The sequence below is a fragment of the Lathyrus oleraceus genome, chromosome 7 (assembly GCF_024323335.1).
Source record: "Lathyrus oleraceus cultivar Zhongwan6 chromosome 7, CAAS_Psat_ZW6_1.0, whole genome shotgun sequence".
Taxonomy (NCBI): domain Eukaryota; kingdom Viridiplantae; phylum Streptophyta; class Magnoliopsida; order Fabales; family Fabaceae; genus Lathyrus; species Lathyrus oleraceus.
This window is the reverse complement of record NC_066585.1, coordinates 358,461,878-358,477,796: the sequence shown is the minus strand read 5'-3', so window position 1 is coordinate 358,477,796 and position 15,919 is coordinate 358,461,878. Positions and strand designations below refer to the sequence as shown.

At 32.4% G+C, this 15,919-nt stretch overlaps 2 protein-coding genes across 2 annotated transcripts; one reads left to right on the top strand and one right to left on the bottom strand.

Annotated features, from left to right (window-relative positions):
* Window positions 1-9,617: 9,617 nt before the first annotated feature.
* Window positions 9,618-12,689, top strand: LOC127101417 (cation/H(+) antiporter 28). Its single transcript, XM_051038842.1, has 4 exons — window positions 9,618-9,776; window positions 9,970-10,968; window positions 11,225-11,818; window positions 11,967-12,689. Exons 1-4 carry the CDS (start codon window positions 9,618-9,620, stop codon window positions 12,573-12,575), a joined length of 2,361 nt encoding a protein of 786 aa, XP_050894799.1. The 3' UTR covers window positions 12,576-12,689.
* Window positions 12,690-12,777: 88 nt separating this feature from the next.
* Window positions 12,778-15,616, bottom strand: LOC127101418 (DNA-directed RNA polymerases II, IV and V subunit 11). Its single transcript, XM_051038843.1, has 5 exons — window positions 15,335-15,616; window positions 15,164-15,253; window positions 15,003-15,081; window positions 14,731-14,826; window positions 12,778-13,065 (listed from the first exon to the last, which is right to left on the bottom strand). Exons 1-5 carry the CDS (start codon window positions 15,385-15,387, stop codon window positions 13,033-13,035), a joined length of 351 nt encoding a protein of 116 aa, XP_050894800.1. The 5' UTR covers window positions 15,388-15,616; the 3' UTR covers window positions 12,778-13,032.
* Window positions 15,617-15,919: the final 303 nt, after the last annotated feature.

Below are 15,919 nucleotides of genomic sequence, written 5' to 3'. Positions count from 1 at the left end.
TTGACTCCGAAGCTATAGTAGATATTGGAATGACAAGAACATCTACTGCTATACTGGACAATACTCTATATTTTCCACTATTCACTTTCCACCATTCCAAGGCACAAAATGATATATGACTGTTATCTTTAGGTTTGTAAGTTGGCTCATTCAAATACTCTTCAATTTCATATTTTCCACCATCCCTAAGGATTTTTGTGGCTCCAAAATAAGCCCATTTCGATCAACATTAGTTCTACTGGATCCTTCTTCATTGTGTTCACTAAGTAGATCAGCATACTCTTTATACATACCATCAAGATTAATACGCACATTTTCTCTATTTTTTCTAGCTTCAACTTCCGCATAAATTAAGGGAAAACACATGTTAACACCCATCATTTTGATCTTAGGATCCAAAACAGAAGCAAGTGACATGACAAGATTACATTGACTCCAATATTTATCAAATTTTTCCTTCATCTATTTTGTCATTTCTTTAATAAAATCATATTAATCTTGGATAGCTTGATCTAAAACTAGCTTGATTTGAAACACCTCAGCAAGATATAAGTTGGATATTCACTACCAGAAATAATATTTGTGACAACATTAAATACCTATGACAACTTGGAAACTTTTTCAACCTTTTCCCAATCATCATCATCTGGAAGAGTTTTATAGCATGGTTCTCAATCTTGAAAACGAGGGAAGAATTCTTTGAACTGCATTGCAATTGATAACATTTGATAGGTGGAGTTCCAACAAGTAGTGCAATCAAAAATTATTTTTTTACCACCAAGCTTTAGTTGTTGAACTATTTGTGAGAATGTTTGCAACCTTGCTTCAGACTGATTGATGAACTTCACACTTTCACGCATGTTTTCAACTATATTTTCTATTTTCCCAATACCATTTTAAACAAGCAAGTTTAGTATATGCGCACAACAACGCACATGAAATAACTTTCCATCTAGCACTAATTTCTGGTGCCTTAAAATCATAACTTTTAACTCTTTCAAACATCTATCATTGTAGTGAACATTATCCACTGACATACTAAATATTTTATTTTCAATGCCGCAATCTTTAAGACATTTGAAGATTACATCAGCAATATTAACACCATGCTGATGAGGATGAACATGAACAAAAATAAGAATGTGTTTCTGCAAAACTCAATCTACATCAATGAAATAGTCAGTTAACACCATGTGTCTTCTAATTTTGTTACTTTCATAAATTTGTGGTCAAGTAAATCTTATTTACTGTCCTCAAAGTAGACTTCAACTTTTTTCTTTCAGCTTCATAAACAACAATACAATCATTCTTTAATGTTTTCCAACTAATTTTCTCATATGAAATATTAGAGCATTTCATCATAAAAAGAAAACCGTATTCCTCAACAATACTAAATGCACGTTCATGCATCATAATCCAATGTGTAGTGGCTTCTCGTTGTCTTTCGTGGTCATACTTAGCCCCTGAATTCATAAGTAGTGGTCCATAAAGCTTCTCATCAATCATGCTTTTTGTGGGCGGAAAGTTTAATTTTTGTTGTTGTGCTACTAGCTTCTTAGAAACATGACACATTTCTTTTAAATGCCTCATCAAATGGTTGGTTGATCCACTAGCAACAACAAAATGATTCTTTTTACAGTGTATACATTGCCATTTTTTCCATTCTTTAATTCCACTTTTTTAAAGTGATTCCAAACTAGAGAAGATTTCTTCCTCTTGGACTTTTGAATAACAATGTCACTGCTCTTAACATTTTCTTCATTCACAATTTCATTTGCTAGTGTTGATTCATTTATTAGTGGTTCTTCATTTGTATTTGCATCTAAACTAATGATAGGATTCAATACATTTAAGCATTCTTCTCCAACTTCTGGTGGTGAACCTCCCAATGATTCAAGTGAGGTATTATACGACATCTCTACAATAGAAAAATAAATAAAGCTACAAGTTCCATTAAAAAAGTCATTACAATTTTCAAACAGAACACAATAAAAAAATCTCATAACAGAGTTATCTATTTAGTCCATTTCAGGAAGAACAGATACAATGCAAAGTAAAGAAATAAAATTCTTACAACACATTTATAGTTTATTCTAGGAAGAACATATTCAAAACACGGTAAAAAAAGTGACAAAGCTACTAAAACAATCAGATGATGAGGATGAAATAATATTTACCTCTATTGACAAATATTGTTGAATCTGGATGACAGGTAATGTAGAGATAAAAATTTGATGATATTTGAAACAAAGTAGAAGGGTATGGTTTTGAATGGAACCTAGAAAAGAGACTAAAAGTTTTTGTTTCCAGAATAGAGAACAAATCCCGAAGAAAACGAAAGATGAATGAAATTCTCTAAAATCTAAAAATGAGATTAAAGGTTTTGTTTTTGGAAAATGCAATACTAATAAATGTGCATATTTAAAATCTTAAAAATAGTTAATAATAATAAAGTCAAAAAGAATACAAAAGAATATAAATAAAAAGATATGGTAAATACTATAATATTTAAAAAGCGTTATTTTTAAGAGGTATTTTAAAATGGGACTTTAAAAGTCACGGTGTATATGTTATTTTTTTTTAAGTTAGAAGTTTTTTTTCTGTGTGTTAAAAAAAGTGAGAAGTATTTTTTAAAATATTTAATCTGATAAGTTAAAAGGTTATATATATATATATATATATATATATATATATATATATATATATATATATATATATATATATATATATATATATATATATATATATATATATATATAACCGAGTTGACTCATGAACCTAACGAGTTGAACTATACATAGTTCAAGTTCAACTCATTTAGTTAACGAACTTAGTTTTTTGCTCATATTCAGCTCATTTGGTTCATGAACCAAGTTCAACGATTTAATTACCGAATTGAGTTTTGAACTATGTTCGAGTTGGTTATTGTCAGCCCTACTTCTAGCTTAATAATGACATGCCTTCTCAGTGATAATTCATATGTGTTGTTTGTTGCTGTGAAGTCATACCAAATGTCTTGACATCCTGTCTGGGAGAATTTATTTTTCTCTACAAGAAGTTTGTGTTATGAAAGCTTATTTCTCTCTGATGTGACATTCTCTGCAAGGCCTTTTTATTTTATTCTGTTGCGTATGCCTCTAATATATCCTGGAGAAGTTACAAGTTTGTTAATTGTGCATTTAATTTGAAGAAGTTCTCTTGAGTTTTTTGGTTTTTACAAGATATGTTTTTGCAAAGGTTGTTTTAGCCAAAATTTGCCAAAGAGGGAGATTGTTAGGTTGTTTGTATTATGATTGGCAACATTTTGTTAAAACAAGTGAAATAGCAAGATCTTGGACAAGATTTCTTGACATGCTTGTACGACATCGTGGCATGTTGTGTTTTACATTCTTGGAAGATTTGTTTTTAGCGTGAGATTAGTGAAGATTCTTTGATGATTTGATTCACGCATTTTACGATTCAAAGTGCTAATTTTAGAAGCTCAAAGATCGGTTCCAACTGTGCCTTGTTTCCTAAGAAAGTATGTCAAAATATTTAAGGAAATATTATATTTGATTGATTTGATTCTGCAGAAGATTGTGCAGCAGTCTGATTTGATTTGATTAGATCTGTTGATTATTTAGCCTGAAGCCCATGTTATTCTTGGGCTATTTAAAGGACAATTCTAAACCTAAGAAAAAGAACTAAGTTGTGTATGTGATAGTCTTTATTAGGGTTTAGTTTGTTCATTGTTATTTGTGAGTCATTCTTGTATCACTTAGATGCTTGAATTGGACTGAGTTTTTGAGTTGTAATTGTGAATCACTCAAGAGATTTTAAGCAAAGAGTGAATTTTGTTTCATTGGAAGTGTGCCTTCTATTTATTGTTAGACATTGTTATCATTGTTGTGTGATTGAAGTGAGAAGGATCTCATATATAGGAGAGTATTAGATAGAAATTTCAAGGATAGTGATTAGGTGAAAAGTTTCTAAAACCAGAGGTTGTTTAGAGCTTCAAACTAATACTATTATAGTGGATTTCCTTCCTGGCTTGGATGCGCCCAGACGTAGGTAACGTTGCACTAAATTGGGTTAACAATTGACTTGTGTTATTTACTTCCTGTTATTTACTTTAACACTATAATTATTTGTACTATAATAATGTCATGATCCTGGTGTCGTGACATCATATAGAACACATGTTATCTGCGTACCAGAATTTCAGATATCGAGTGTTGAATATCACAACTCTTCGTTTGGATGGATATTTACACTAATTGGGATGCAATTTCTTGGAATAGCAAGAAACAAATATGGATTACTCTCTCAACCATAGAATCAGAGTTCAAGGCTCTTGCTTCCGTTCATAAAGAAGTTGAATGGTTGAGGGACCGGCTGTTGGAAGTCCCATTGACTAAAGATAATGTTTCAAAGGTGTTGATACATTACGGTAGTCAAGCCACTTTACCTAGAGCATAAAAAAAATGCATAATAAAAAGTCTAGGCAAGTAGGACTTAGACATTCTTTCGTAAGAAAATTGATTAAGGATGTAATCTTTTCATTCATATACAATTAAGTTATAACATGCTTGATCCATTTACTAAATCATTAGCCAAAGATTTATAAAGACTACCTCGATAGGTATGGGATTAAAACTCCTTGAATAAGGGTTCCGACAATTGTAGCAACTCAATCTGAAGTTAACAAACTTTAACCTAAGATTTGATGGGTAACAACAAGTCGTTGATTTGGATGTTTGTGCAACATTATGTGACAATATTGACTATTACATATTGAGGGTTGAGTGTTTTTAAACTCTTAATGAAGTTCTATATCGAGGATATGTATCTCAGAAAATAAATGCAAAATGAACTTTACCTATATGAATTTCGAGATGGTGTCATCTCAAAGTGAGAGTTGGAGTTTCTCTCATGAAAAATTCATAAAAATGGGAAAAACACATGGCCATAAATAGTGTTAGGCGAGAGATGTAGGTGAAGAACCATTAAAAAATATGTGTAAGGTAACATCGGTATAATCACAAGGGATAATGCTTCAAAGTATAGCTACCTAATATTCTGATTAAACTTTGTGTTATCCTTACTATGGTTAAGTTCAAATTGAAAGATGCTTAACTGTATTAACATTCATTTTTTCTCTTTTTATGTAATTGGTATTGTCATTATTAGAACAAGTGGGGGATTATTGTAAATTATTAACAATTAATAATCTTTAGTATGTTCCAAAATGACAAGAAAATATTCAAGTGAAGATTAGTTTTTGAATTCAAAAATAGGCAACACTTGTGAAGTGTTGTAGTAGGTTTGAATTCAGAAATAGCTAACACTTGTGAAATGTTGCAGTAAGTTTGAATTCAGAAATAGACAACACTTTATGAAGTGTTTCAAAATGCGAAATAGTGCAATCTTTGAGAACTGTTGTTGTAGGCGAAACAGTGCAACATTTGATAAAAGTGTTGTTGTAGGCGAAACAATGCAATGTTTGAAAAATGATATTGTAGGCGAAACAATGCAACATTTTTCAAAAGTGTTGTTGAAAGTGTGATTTCATCAAAGGTCACAACCTTATGAAACAACACCATTTTGGCCTATAAATTGAGTATTCTGGATTCAGAAAAACACATTAGAAAAGTCCATCTTCTTCACACAAAATTCCGGATTTCATCTTCCCTACATTCGAGTTTTCATTGGTCTTGTGCAAACTCGAGTATAGGTTGAATTATCCTGAGTATTCCTGCGCAGAAACTCTAAGGCAAATTGAGAGTGCTTAAAATACTATAAGGAAAGTGATTCGTTCACGATTCTACACTTGGCATTGCCACTTTTTGTCGTATCATTGTTTGGTCGTTATTGCTATTTTGTTTTTACCCTTCTAATGTTGTATTGCCAATTCATATCGTTGTCTTGTTGTATTACCGTTTCTCAACCATAAATCAATGCATTGAAAAAGAAGAGATTGAAATTATAAATTTGTGAGAAAACTTTGATGGCGTAATTAAAATTTTGGTTGGACACAAAAGATACAAATTGCTACTGCAGTAGAAGAACAAAATTAGAAATTGCTCTGTAATTATAAGAATCGATGGTGTTAATAATATCAATTTGCCCATAATGATTATAACTACTAAAGACTTGACCTTCATTAAGAAATAATGAATGGATTTAACAATTAGTTTGTTATAAATGCGATGAAAAAAATAACCGCCCAGTAAGTTGTAGCAGCTTTTTGGACCTTAATCAAATTTCTTATTAGTATGCAACTTGTTTTTTTAAAATAAAAAAATAATTATTGTAATTAATTGAATTATAAAGGATATAATAGGAATGGAAACAGAGTCATCCCAAAATTTTGTATCATATTTATAGATAGTTATAAATATTACTAGTTTTATTTATCAAACTTTAATTTTTTTTGTTGATTCATCATGGAAGCCAAACAAAAGAAAAATATTTTCTTTACAAGGTGTCTTGTTGATAAGATTTGTGGTTTAGTCATTGATAGAAAATATTGGATTAATATGGCAATTACATCTATGGTGGAGAAGTTGAGATTTATGATTCTTCAGCATCCAAAACCGTACATACTTTATAGTCTTGAAGATCCAGATTTAAAGATATGATCGATGGTATAGTGATCTCACAAGTACTAATTTCATTTACTCTTGGAGAATATAAAGACGAAGTATTATGTGACGTGGTGCCTTCCAAGATGAGAGGTTTGTTACTTGGACTTCCATGACATAAACAACAACGACCAAAGAATGATCGTCTTACCTACACATACTCATTTTTATTTAAAAATCGTCAAATAGCTCTTGTTCCAAAAAAATAATAATCAATATCAAATCTTGAAAAAGGAGAATGAGAAAAAATAATAGTTGAAAGTTTGTTCAATGAGGAAAAAAAGAAATAAAAGTGATTGAAAAAAGAGAAGTGGAGAGAAAAGAAATGCACGAGGAAGTGAAGAAAAATGAAAAATTTAAGAGAAAAAAAGAGGGAGAAAAGAAATTGGAGAAAGTTAAAAAGAAATATATATTTGAGAGAAAAGAAGAGAAGATTGAGAAAAAAATATCTCTTTGAGAATATGAAATAAAAAATAAATAAATTTTAAAAAGAAAGAAAAAGAGAAAAAGAAGAGATTTTTTTTCAATCAACTAATTATTAATGCATGTTTGAATTTGAGGACAAATCCTCTTGAAGAATGGGAGAATGGTGTAATCAAAAGCTCATTAAGCATGTGGAAGAAAACTTACAAAAAAATACTTCTAATAAAATGAATATTTTATTTTATTTATGGCTTTATTTTAAAATAATTAAGCATTTTTGTATTTGCTGGCCCACCCAACTTGTTTTGGCAATATCTAAAGTTCTAGGTGTCTCATTGATTTGATCTTTAATGCGTTGAAAAATTTAGAAAATAATATACAATTCATCTGTTGGGGTCAAGACGAAATTATGATTCTTTATGGCTCGAAAATCTTCATCAATAAGAATGAGAATATGAAAGAATGGCAATGAATATCCACTTTCTCCACCACCTTTAGTGTGTGACCTTTCATTCGCAAACCATTATTAATAGGTTAGTGGGTTGAAGTTGTAGAATTTCTTGAGTTGTTATTGTAAGCTACCATTTATCTAAAAATATGGAGTTAATCGTGAATAAAAAAACAAGTTGAATTTTGTTAAACAAACACATTGTATGATTTTGATAGCGTTGCTCGTTTGGTTATGGATTGGACCATACTTTGATCTTATCAAGAAACCAAATTTCTTGTGGTGATCTTCACTTAGGCTTATCGTCCTTTCTAAATCATAGAAAGAGTATGACGCCTCATTTCTATCATTTTCATCATTTTCTTTCTAAATTTTACTCTGTTTAAATTTTGTCTCAACTCCAATATTAGATATAATTTTGTGATTTCAACATCATATTATCATCTTAAAATCACAAGTTTCATAAATTAATCAAATCATGAGAAAAATGGTTGAATATCAAATTGGTTAGCCACCAGGGCGTCTTGTTATTGGGGAAGATTTGTCATAAGAGTCATAACAGGTGTCGTAGTATCTTGGAACATTTAGATCATCAATCAAATCTCAAGTGTGTGAATGGGGTTACAAGGAGTGGTAGATCGAGTTGCCTTGGATTCTATCTTTAGAGATAATCATTAGAAATGAGTTTAGAGAGGTCAAAGAATGATTAAAACTTGGTAACATAAATGTTTACGACAATAGAAATAATTAACAAAAAAAAATTATGGCGGAGCAACGCAAGATATTGAGAGAGTGTGATGGTAATTTGTGAGAATTAGAAAGTGATTCCCACATACGATGCCACTATTTCGATGTGAACAGAAAACGAATTGTAAGTCAATGGTGACCACCATGGAAACTATTTCCAACGCGGAGGCAGACATCTCTGATAGCTGAAGATGGGCACCTGCAAGGTTAACACTCAAAAGATCAAGTCAGTTAATGAGAGAGATGGAATTTGCAAGAGTGTGAATGAACTGTATTTAGTATAATGCATGATCACATTCATAATGACGGTTAGAACCGTCACTAGTGGCTATATAGTCAGCTGTGGAACTCTGTTGAATATATTCTAACGATTACTATGAAGGTGAAGTACTACTCCAGTGTCATGCACTAGTATGGATGTCCACTATTCATCGAATGAAAATGAATGATTATGTTTTGACGAATGAATGACTATGTCCACCAACATTGAATCGTCGGTCAACACGATCTATATATATATATATATATATATATATATATATATATATATATATATATATATATATATATATATATATATATATAGTCAGGATCAAATGACACTAAGTATCAAATTTAGTAACATGACACCTCTGATAATTTTTCACCACATATTCTTATAACAAAATTCATCGATGGATTGAAAGTTATTATCATATAGATCATCTATATAAAATTTAACATCAATCGAAAATCATTTGATATGCTAACGAGATGCATAAAAATTAATGTCTTACAAAAATCTTTAACAAAACCGTTAACTTTAATCTTTCTTTTTAACATATCAAATGAATTTTGATTGATGTTAAATTTTATAGAGATGATCTATATAATAATATTTTTCAATCCAACCGTAGATTTTGTTATGCAGATATACGATAAAGTGTTACCGAATGTATCATGTTACTAAGTTTGACACATTAGTATATATATATATATATATATATATATATATATATATATATATATATATATATATATATATATATATATATATATATATATATATATATATATATATATATATATAATTAAGTAATGCTTATCTAGATGAAAAAAAACAATTCGTGATGGAGATTCTATACAACATGTGTGATGAATCCATGTTTTTCGGTTTATTACCTTCCTCTTGCAATCTATATTCTCCAATTCAATAACTACAAACTAAGCTATGAATCACGACCACTCGCTTCTTCCAAAAGATTTACACAAAAAATTTGCAACATTTTCATCATCAACAAAACAAAAATGAGAAGAAAATTTTGTCTACTTGGTAATCAGATTGTAAATAAAAATAAGAAAACCAAGATTTATTGTTAAATCTAATAAATCTCAGCATGGCAATAGCATTTACACAATGCTCAGAAAAGCTAGGCTACCTCATATTTCTATTAGGCAAAAATTTTGCTATGTTTATGGCAATGGTGATTGCATGCAATGGTCTACATTTTCTTCTAAAGCCTTATCAACAACCTCGTATTACGTCCGACATAATTGTGAGTTTCCTTCTCAAAATGAACCATCATCGCACATTTCATAATAAACTTATCCATAATACAAGTCAAAATACAAGTCATCTGATCTTGATCGAATATGCGAGATCAGCAATACAATATATGAATGTAGGGTTTGGACTAACAACTTAAAATGAGTTTCTTTTTACGTTATCGTTGGTGTTTATTAATGCAGGTCGGGCTATTAATGGGAAATGTGCCGTTTTTACGTGATCTATATGGAAAATTCAACCATACATTTGGATTTATCATTGATTTTGGCATGATGTGTTACATGTTTGCTTTGGGGGTAGAAATGGATCCTTACGTACTCTTCAAGAAACCTACTAGAGAAGCTCAAGTTGCTTATGCAGGAGTAATCATCACATTCATCATAGCAGGTTCCGCAGCACCACTTCTCCATTACTTCGCAATGGATGACCATATACTAGAATTCACTCTCTCCCTCTCAAGTCTTCTTTCAAGCACGGCATCACCCGTCCTAACCCGCCTCATAACCAGTCTCAACATAGGAAAGTCGGATATAGGGAAACTCATCATAGCAGCAGGAATGTATTCGGATTTTATATGCTCTTTGCTTCTTTCAATCGGCTATATATCAATGCCGTTGGACACGTTTTGCACCAATATGGAGCAAAAAGGACGTATCAAAAAGGCGATCGTAATGAATAGCGCTGTTCTGGGACAGGCATTGTTCACAGCAACAGTTTCGCCGGTTTTTATGAAATGGGTTGACAATGAAAATCCTGAAGGGAAACCTATGAAAGGCTCACACTTGGTATTGTCAATTGCATTCATGGTGATGAGTTGCGCTTCATCGATACTATATAACTATAGTCCAGTTCTAAGTGCATTTATAACAGGAATATGTTTTCCTAGGGAAGGAAGAGTTTCGAAATGGGTTATTAGCAAAATCAATTATTTGTTGACAACTATATTTTTTCCCATTTTTTTCTTGTGGATGGGTAATGCAGCTGATTTTAGGCTGTTTCAGCCAAGAGAATTATGGACATGGGTAAAAATATTTGGCCCTATTGTAATAGTAATGGCAGGTAAAGTTGTTGGAACAGTTGTTTCTGGTGTAATACTTGGATTTCATTGGCCTGAATCTGTTGCTATTGGATTGTTGCTCACCACAAAGGGACATTTTCATATCTACATGGCTATCAAAGTGGCAAGTGTTTTCTCCTCATTCCATTCTTCTTCACAATCTCAAATAGTTTCATTATTCTTTCCTTTGTGTGTCAATTCAAGATGTACTTCATAAAGAAGGCATGTCGGGTGGTATTTCACATGTCGTCACATTTAAATATGCATAGCTAATAGTTACACTTTTTCGGAGTCATAACAGAAATCATACTTTAGCATTGAATGAATCTCATGGTATTTTAGCATTGAATGAATCTCATGGTTTAGCTTTTTTATTACAGATGGGTTGCGGCTCTGATACTTCGTCAGGTATTGCATTGGTGATTGCAATATTTTTCACAGTGGTGCACCTCCCCGCAGTCGTAGCACATATTATCAGACGCGCCAAGAGAAAATTGCCTATGCATCGGATGTCGCTCCAATTGCTGGATCCATCAAGTGAGCTAAGAATTCTGCTATGCCTTCATGGACCTGACAACATTTCTGCTTCCATCAACTTCATGGAGATCTCAAGAGGGAAATCAGACCCCGGCATTCTGGTATATGTCACAGAAATGATTGAGCTAACTGATCAAATAGCAGTCACAGTAGAAAGAGGTGAAGGAGTAGAAACAACAAATGTGAAAGATAAGGATGTTGTGCAGATGAGAGACCAAATAACTAGCTCGTTTCAAGCTTATATAAATGACAATGGTGATGGCATTACGCTCAAAAGAACGTTGGCGGTGTCAACGATCAATAACATGGCACAGGATATCTGCACTTTGGCAGAGGATTTGATGATTGCTCTTATCATACTACCATTCCACAGGAACCAAACTAATGATGGAAAATTGGATGGTGGAAATCAAGGATTCAGATATGTGAACAGAAAGGTAATGTCAGAAACTCGAACCTATAATCTCATTTTTATTCATTCATTCAAACATGAAAACTACACATTTTTATGTGTACATCTCATCCTATGGGGAAAAAACTTATCTACTAAAAAGCATTTTTCCTAATAGATATTTTGATACTCAGTTATTGAAGAGTGCTCCTTGTTCCGTGGGGATTCTAGTGAACAGAGGCTTAGGATCCTTTGAAACAATATCAAAGACTCAAGTATCATTCAATGTGGCAACAGTGTTCATTGGTGGAAAAGATGATAGAGAAGCACTTGCATATGCCGGCCGTGTAGCAGGGCATCAAGGAGTAAAACTCACAGTTATAAGATTCTTAGTAGATACCAGTGTGGAATCTTCAAGAATGGCAGCATACAGGGTAAGTCTCTCAGAGAAAGTTGAAGAAATGGGCCTAGACGATGAATGCTTTGCGCAGTTTTACGATAAACATATTTCCAGTGGTCAAATTTCGTATATAGAGAAACACCTTGCTAATGCGGCTGAGACTTTTTCTACTCTCAGATCATTTGAAGGACAATACTCACTAGTTATTGTAGGAAGAGAAGGCGGGCTGAACTCAATATTGACGAAGGGGATGAATGATTGGCAACAGTGTCCAGAACTGGGACCAATAGGGGATGTCCTTTCAGGACCCGACTTCTCGACAACAGTGTCTGTGTTGGTAATCCAACAACACAAACATAAAGGAGAAATAGATGGCCTTGATGAGGAATTCAACATCATGTAGGTGTAGATGGATAGGTAGGGTAGAGATAGATACTAATTGTATAGCAACAGAAAATTTGTAGAAAGGAACTCACTTGTGAAAATTGTAAAGATAAATGTAAAATATGACAAGATTCTTATCATGCTGACTTCAAGTATGTTCATCTTGGAACACTCCTTTCAAAACTAATACCCCGTGTTTGATTTGTTTCTTAACAAGGGAGTAAACTCAACCCAGTAAATAAAAATTTAGACATGAAATCCATGATTCACAAGATCCATGTGACAGAACAGAAATAAACTAGTAGTTGGTTGTTTTAATACACAGTGCAAATCCTCCTTCTAAAGCATTTTTGTTAATATAACTTTGAATTCCATACAAAATATCTATTTTAATATGATTTAACTGGACTGATCTGCTGCCACAGTATCTTCAAAAGGTTACTAAGTCACACAACTTCCATCTTGACTGTTGTAAATCAATAGTCCTTGGAAAACTTCAACAACTCAGCCTGCAATTAAAATTTTGAATATGTTACTAATAGTACCCTTAAAACAAATTAAAGAAGAATAATTGACAGAATCAGCTATCGGTTTACCCCATTCACCGAGAGATAAATAACCAATATGTATGTTTCAACAGAATTATATATAAGCCAACTCAAAAATACTGGGCCATAGAAGAGCATGTAACAATTTCCCCATTCCAACGAGAGATAAGTAACCAATATGTACATTTCAACAGAGTTATATATAAGCCAACTCAAAAATACTGGGACATAGAAGAGCATGTAACAATTTCCCCATTCCACCGAGAGATAAGTAACCAATATGTATATTTCAACAGAATTATATATAAGCCGACTCAAAAATACTGGGCCATGATAACAAAAAGCAAAGCATGCTTCTTATTACTCTCTACAGTTCTAAATATACGAGAATGTTTGATCAACAAAATTGATGTATGGTACAAACAAAGTCTGAACCAAATGCATCAAACTTTAGCAGAGAACACTACTCACAGACAATGACACCATGCTGTCTCTCCTACTTACTTCTCGCATACTATCACATCAACGAGCAGAATTTCATTTCTACCAAAATTCAGACCGTGTCAACTTCGATTTCACTATCATATGTAGCACCATCTTATTATGTAGTAACAATGATATAAAAAGAAGCTTCAATACGACAACAACGGAGTTCGATATCCACTCCTATTATTTTCTTTATCATAACTCCTACTCCTCCCACTTCACTAACAACTCCTGAATTGCAACCAATTTCAATGTCATGTGCCTTCAATGCCTTCTTTAACACCAACATTCTAGTACCTTCAATCCCATTATCTTAATTCCAAATACTTTTCTTCAATCCAATATTGATAAAGTGATGTTAGATTACTGTATTGGATGATGTAAGAAAGCCTATAAAATTCAGAGAAATTACGTCTATAAATACAAATATCTCAGACAATCTTGTTAGCAGCTCCAATAATGCATTATCACGTGAGGACATCACCAGATCAAAGATTAGGCATCTTACATATCTTATCCATCTTACATCTTTGTTTACCTCCTTTGATCATTCCACTTGCACACTGACCTCTTGAAAAACTCACTACTCTTTCCAATCAAAACTCAACTAGTTCTAAGTTCTTACAATACATTTCAAACTTTGCCCAGAACAACTTATTCATGCTCGTGTAAATGGAATAATTAAATCCCTTTGATTTTACATCCAACCAATTCCATGCTAAAATTTTCACGTCCTCCACAATGTTTTCAATATCAACTACTTACTTTGTAATATCCTTCTACTCCTCACCTTCCAAATAATCCAAATACATGCAACCAAAACTATCAACTTTCTGTTCTAGAATACACGTCCCCTACAAACCATTACCAAACGCATGCATAAGGCTTCTAATACCTAAAATGAGTTATATATGCCGAACCTAGGCCAATCTCCATATTTCTCCATGACCACAAGGTCAAATGACAAGTCTAGAATACTAAAGTTAAAATCTGCTACTACTTTCAAAGTTTAACGAGCATAGCCTGGTAGTAATGCCGTTAATACTCTATTTAACATGTACAAGAATTGCCATGAAAGGAGAGTAAACAAATACGTGTACGCATCGGACAAAGAACAAAAGAAAGGGATACACATTGTACCTCAAAACCACTCTTCAAGGTATCAAGCTCCTTATCAAGATCGTTAATAGACTGGTTGTATGCCTGCATTGGTGAAGACTGGCTGGTGGTGTGTATCTGCAAAAATAACAACAAATTGACATAACAGATATAAAGAAATATTAACTTGCAATTCCTAGTTAGTGTAAGCAAATAATGAATAACTTAATTTAACGTTTAAAGGCTAATAATAATAATTAGAAAGAAGTTAATTAAAAAGGGGGGAAATTAGGAAGAAATAGGTTGCAACAAACCCTAATAATAATTTTGTACTGAAGAGGATGAGGAAGCTTGTATCCAGCGAAAAGCACGTTGGGATCTTTGTGGAGTTGCCTGAAGACGAAGACATCGAAAGTCGAGATCAACAAAATAGAAAAAATAGAAAAAGTTAGGGTTTGATTAAAAGGAAGAGTACATGCGGAGGATGTTTCCGATAGTGTGATCTTCTCTTTCAATGGTGAAAGAAGCAGCATTGATGATCTTGGTGTCCCTCTCGTAAGAAACCCTTGATTTAGTAGAAATGAAATGAATCAGAAAAGAGAGTTGTAATTGAAATGAAAGTATTGAGATAGATAGAAAGAGATACTTTTTGGTGCCTTCAGGGACGACGAAACGCTCGTAACGATCCGGTGCATTCATGGTTTCTTCTTCGCTCTCTTCTGATTATTAGCACTCTTCTCCAAGCCAAATAATGCACCTACGAACTCGTCAATACGCTTGGCTTGGTACTAATATATTAGGATGGTCTATGAGGAACTACTACTGGAATAGAATGACACATTTTTACTTATTTATTTTTGTCAAGTAATTACATATTCCAACTATCAATGTATCTATAAATTTTTAAGAAGTTAAAGATAATGCACTTTCCGTGCAAGTTAAATTACATTGTCATCCATTAAAATTATATTATAATATATTCAGTTATGTTATTTTTTTTATATAAAAATGAGATTTAGTGGAATACACATTCCCTTTGAATTTTGATTAAATACCAATATATTTAGATAAATTTTATTTTAATTTTTAATTTTTTAAGATAAATTATTACTGGAAAATGATACTGTGTGATATTTGAGGATTATTAATAATAGGTTAAATGTTTCCCAAAAATTTAAGAAGATTTCAAAATAAGGACCTCTCTAGTCCTACGTGCTATTTATAAGAAAAA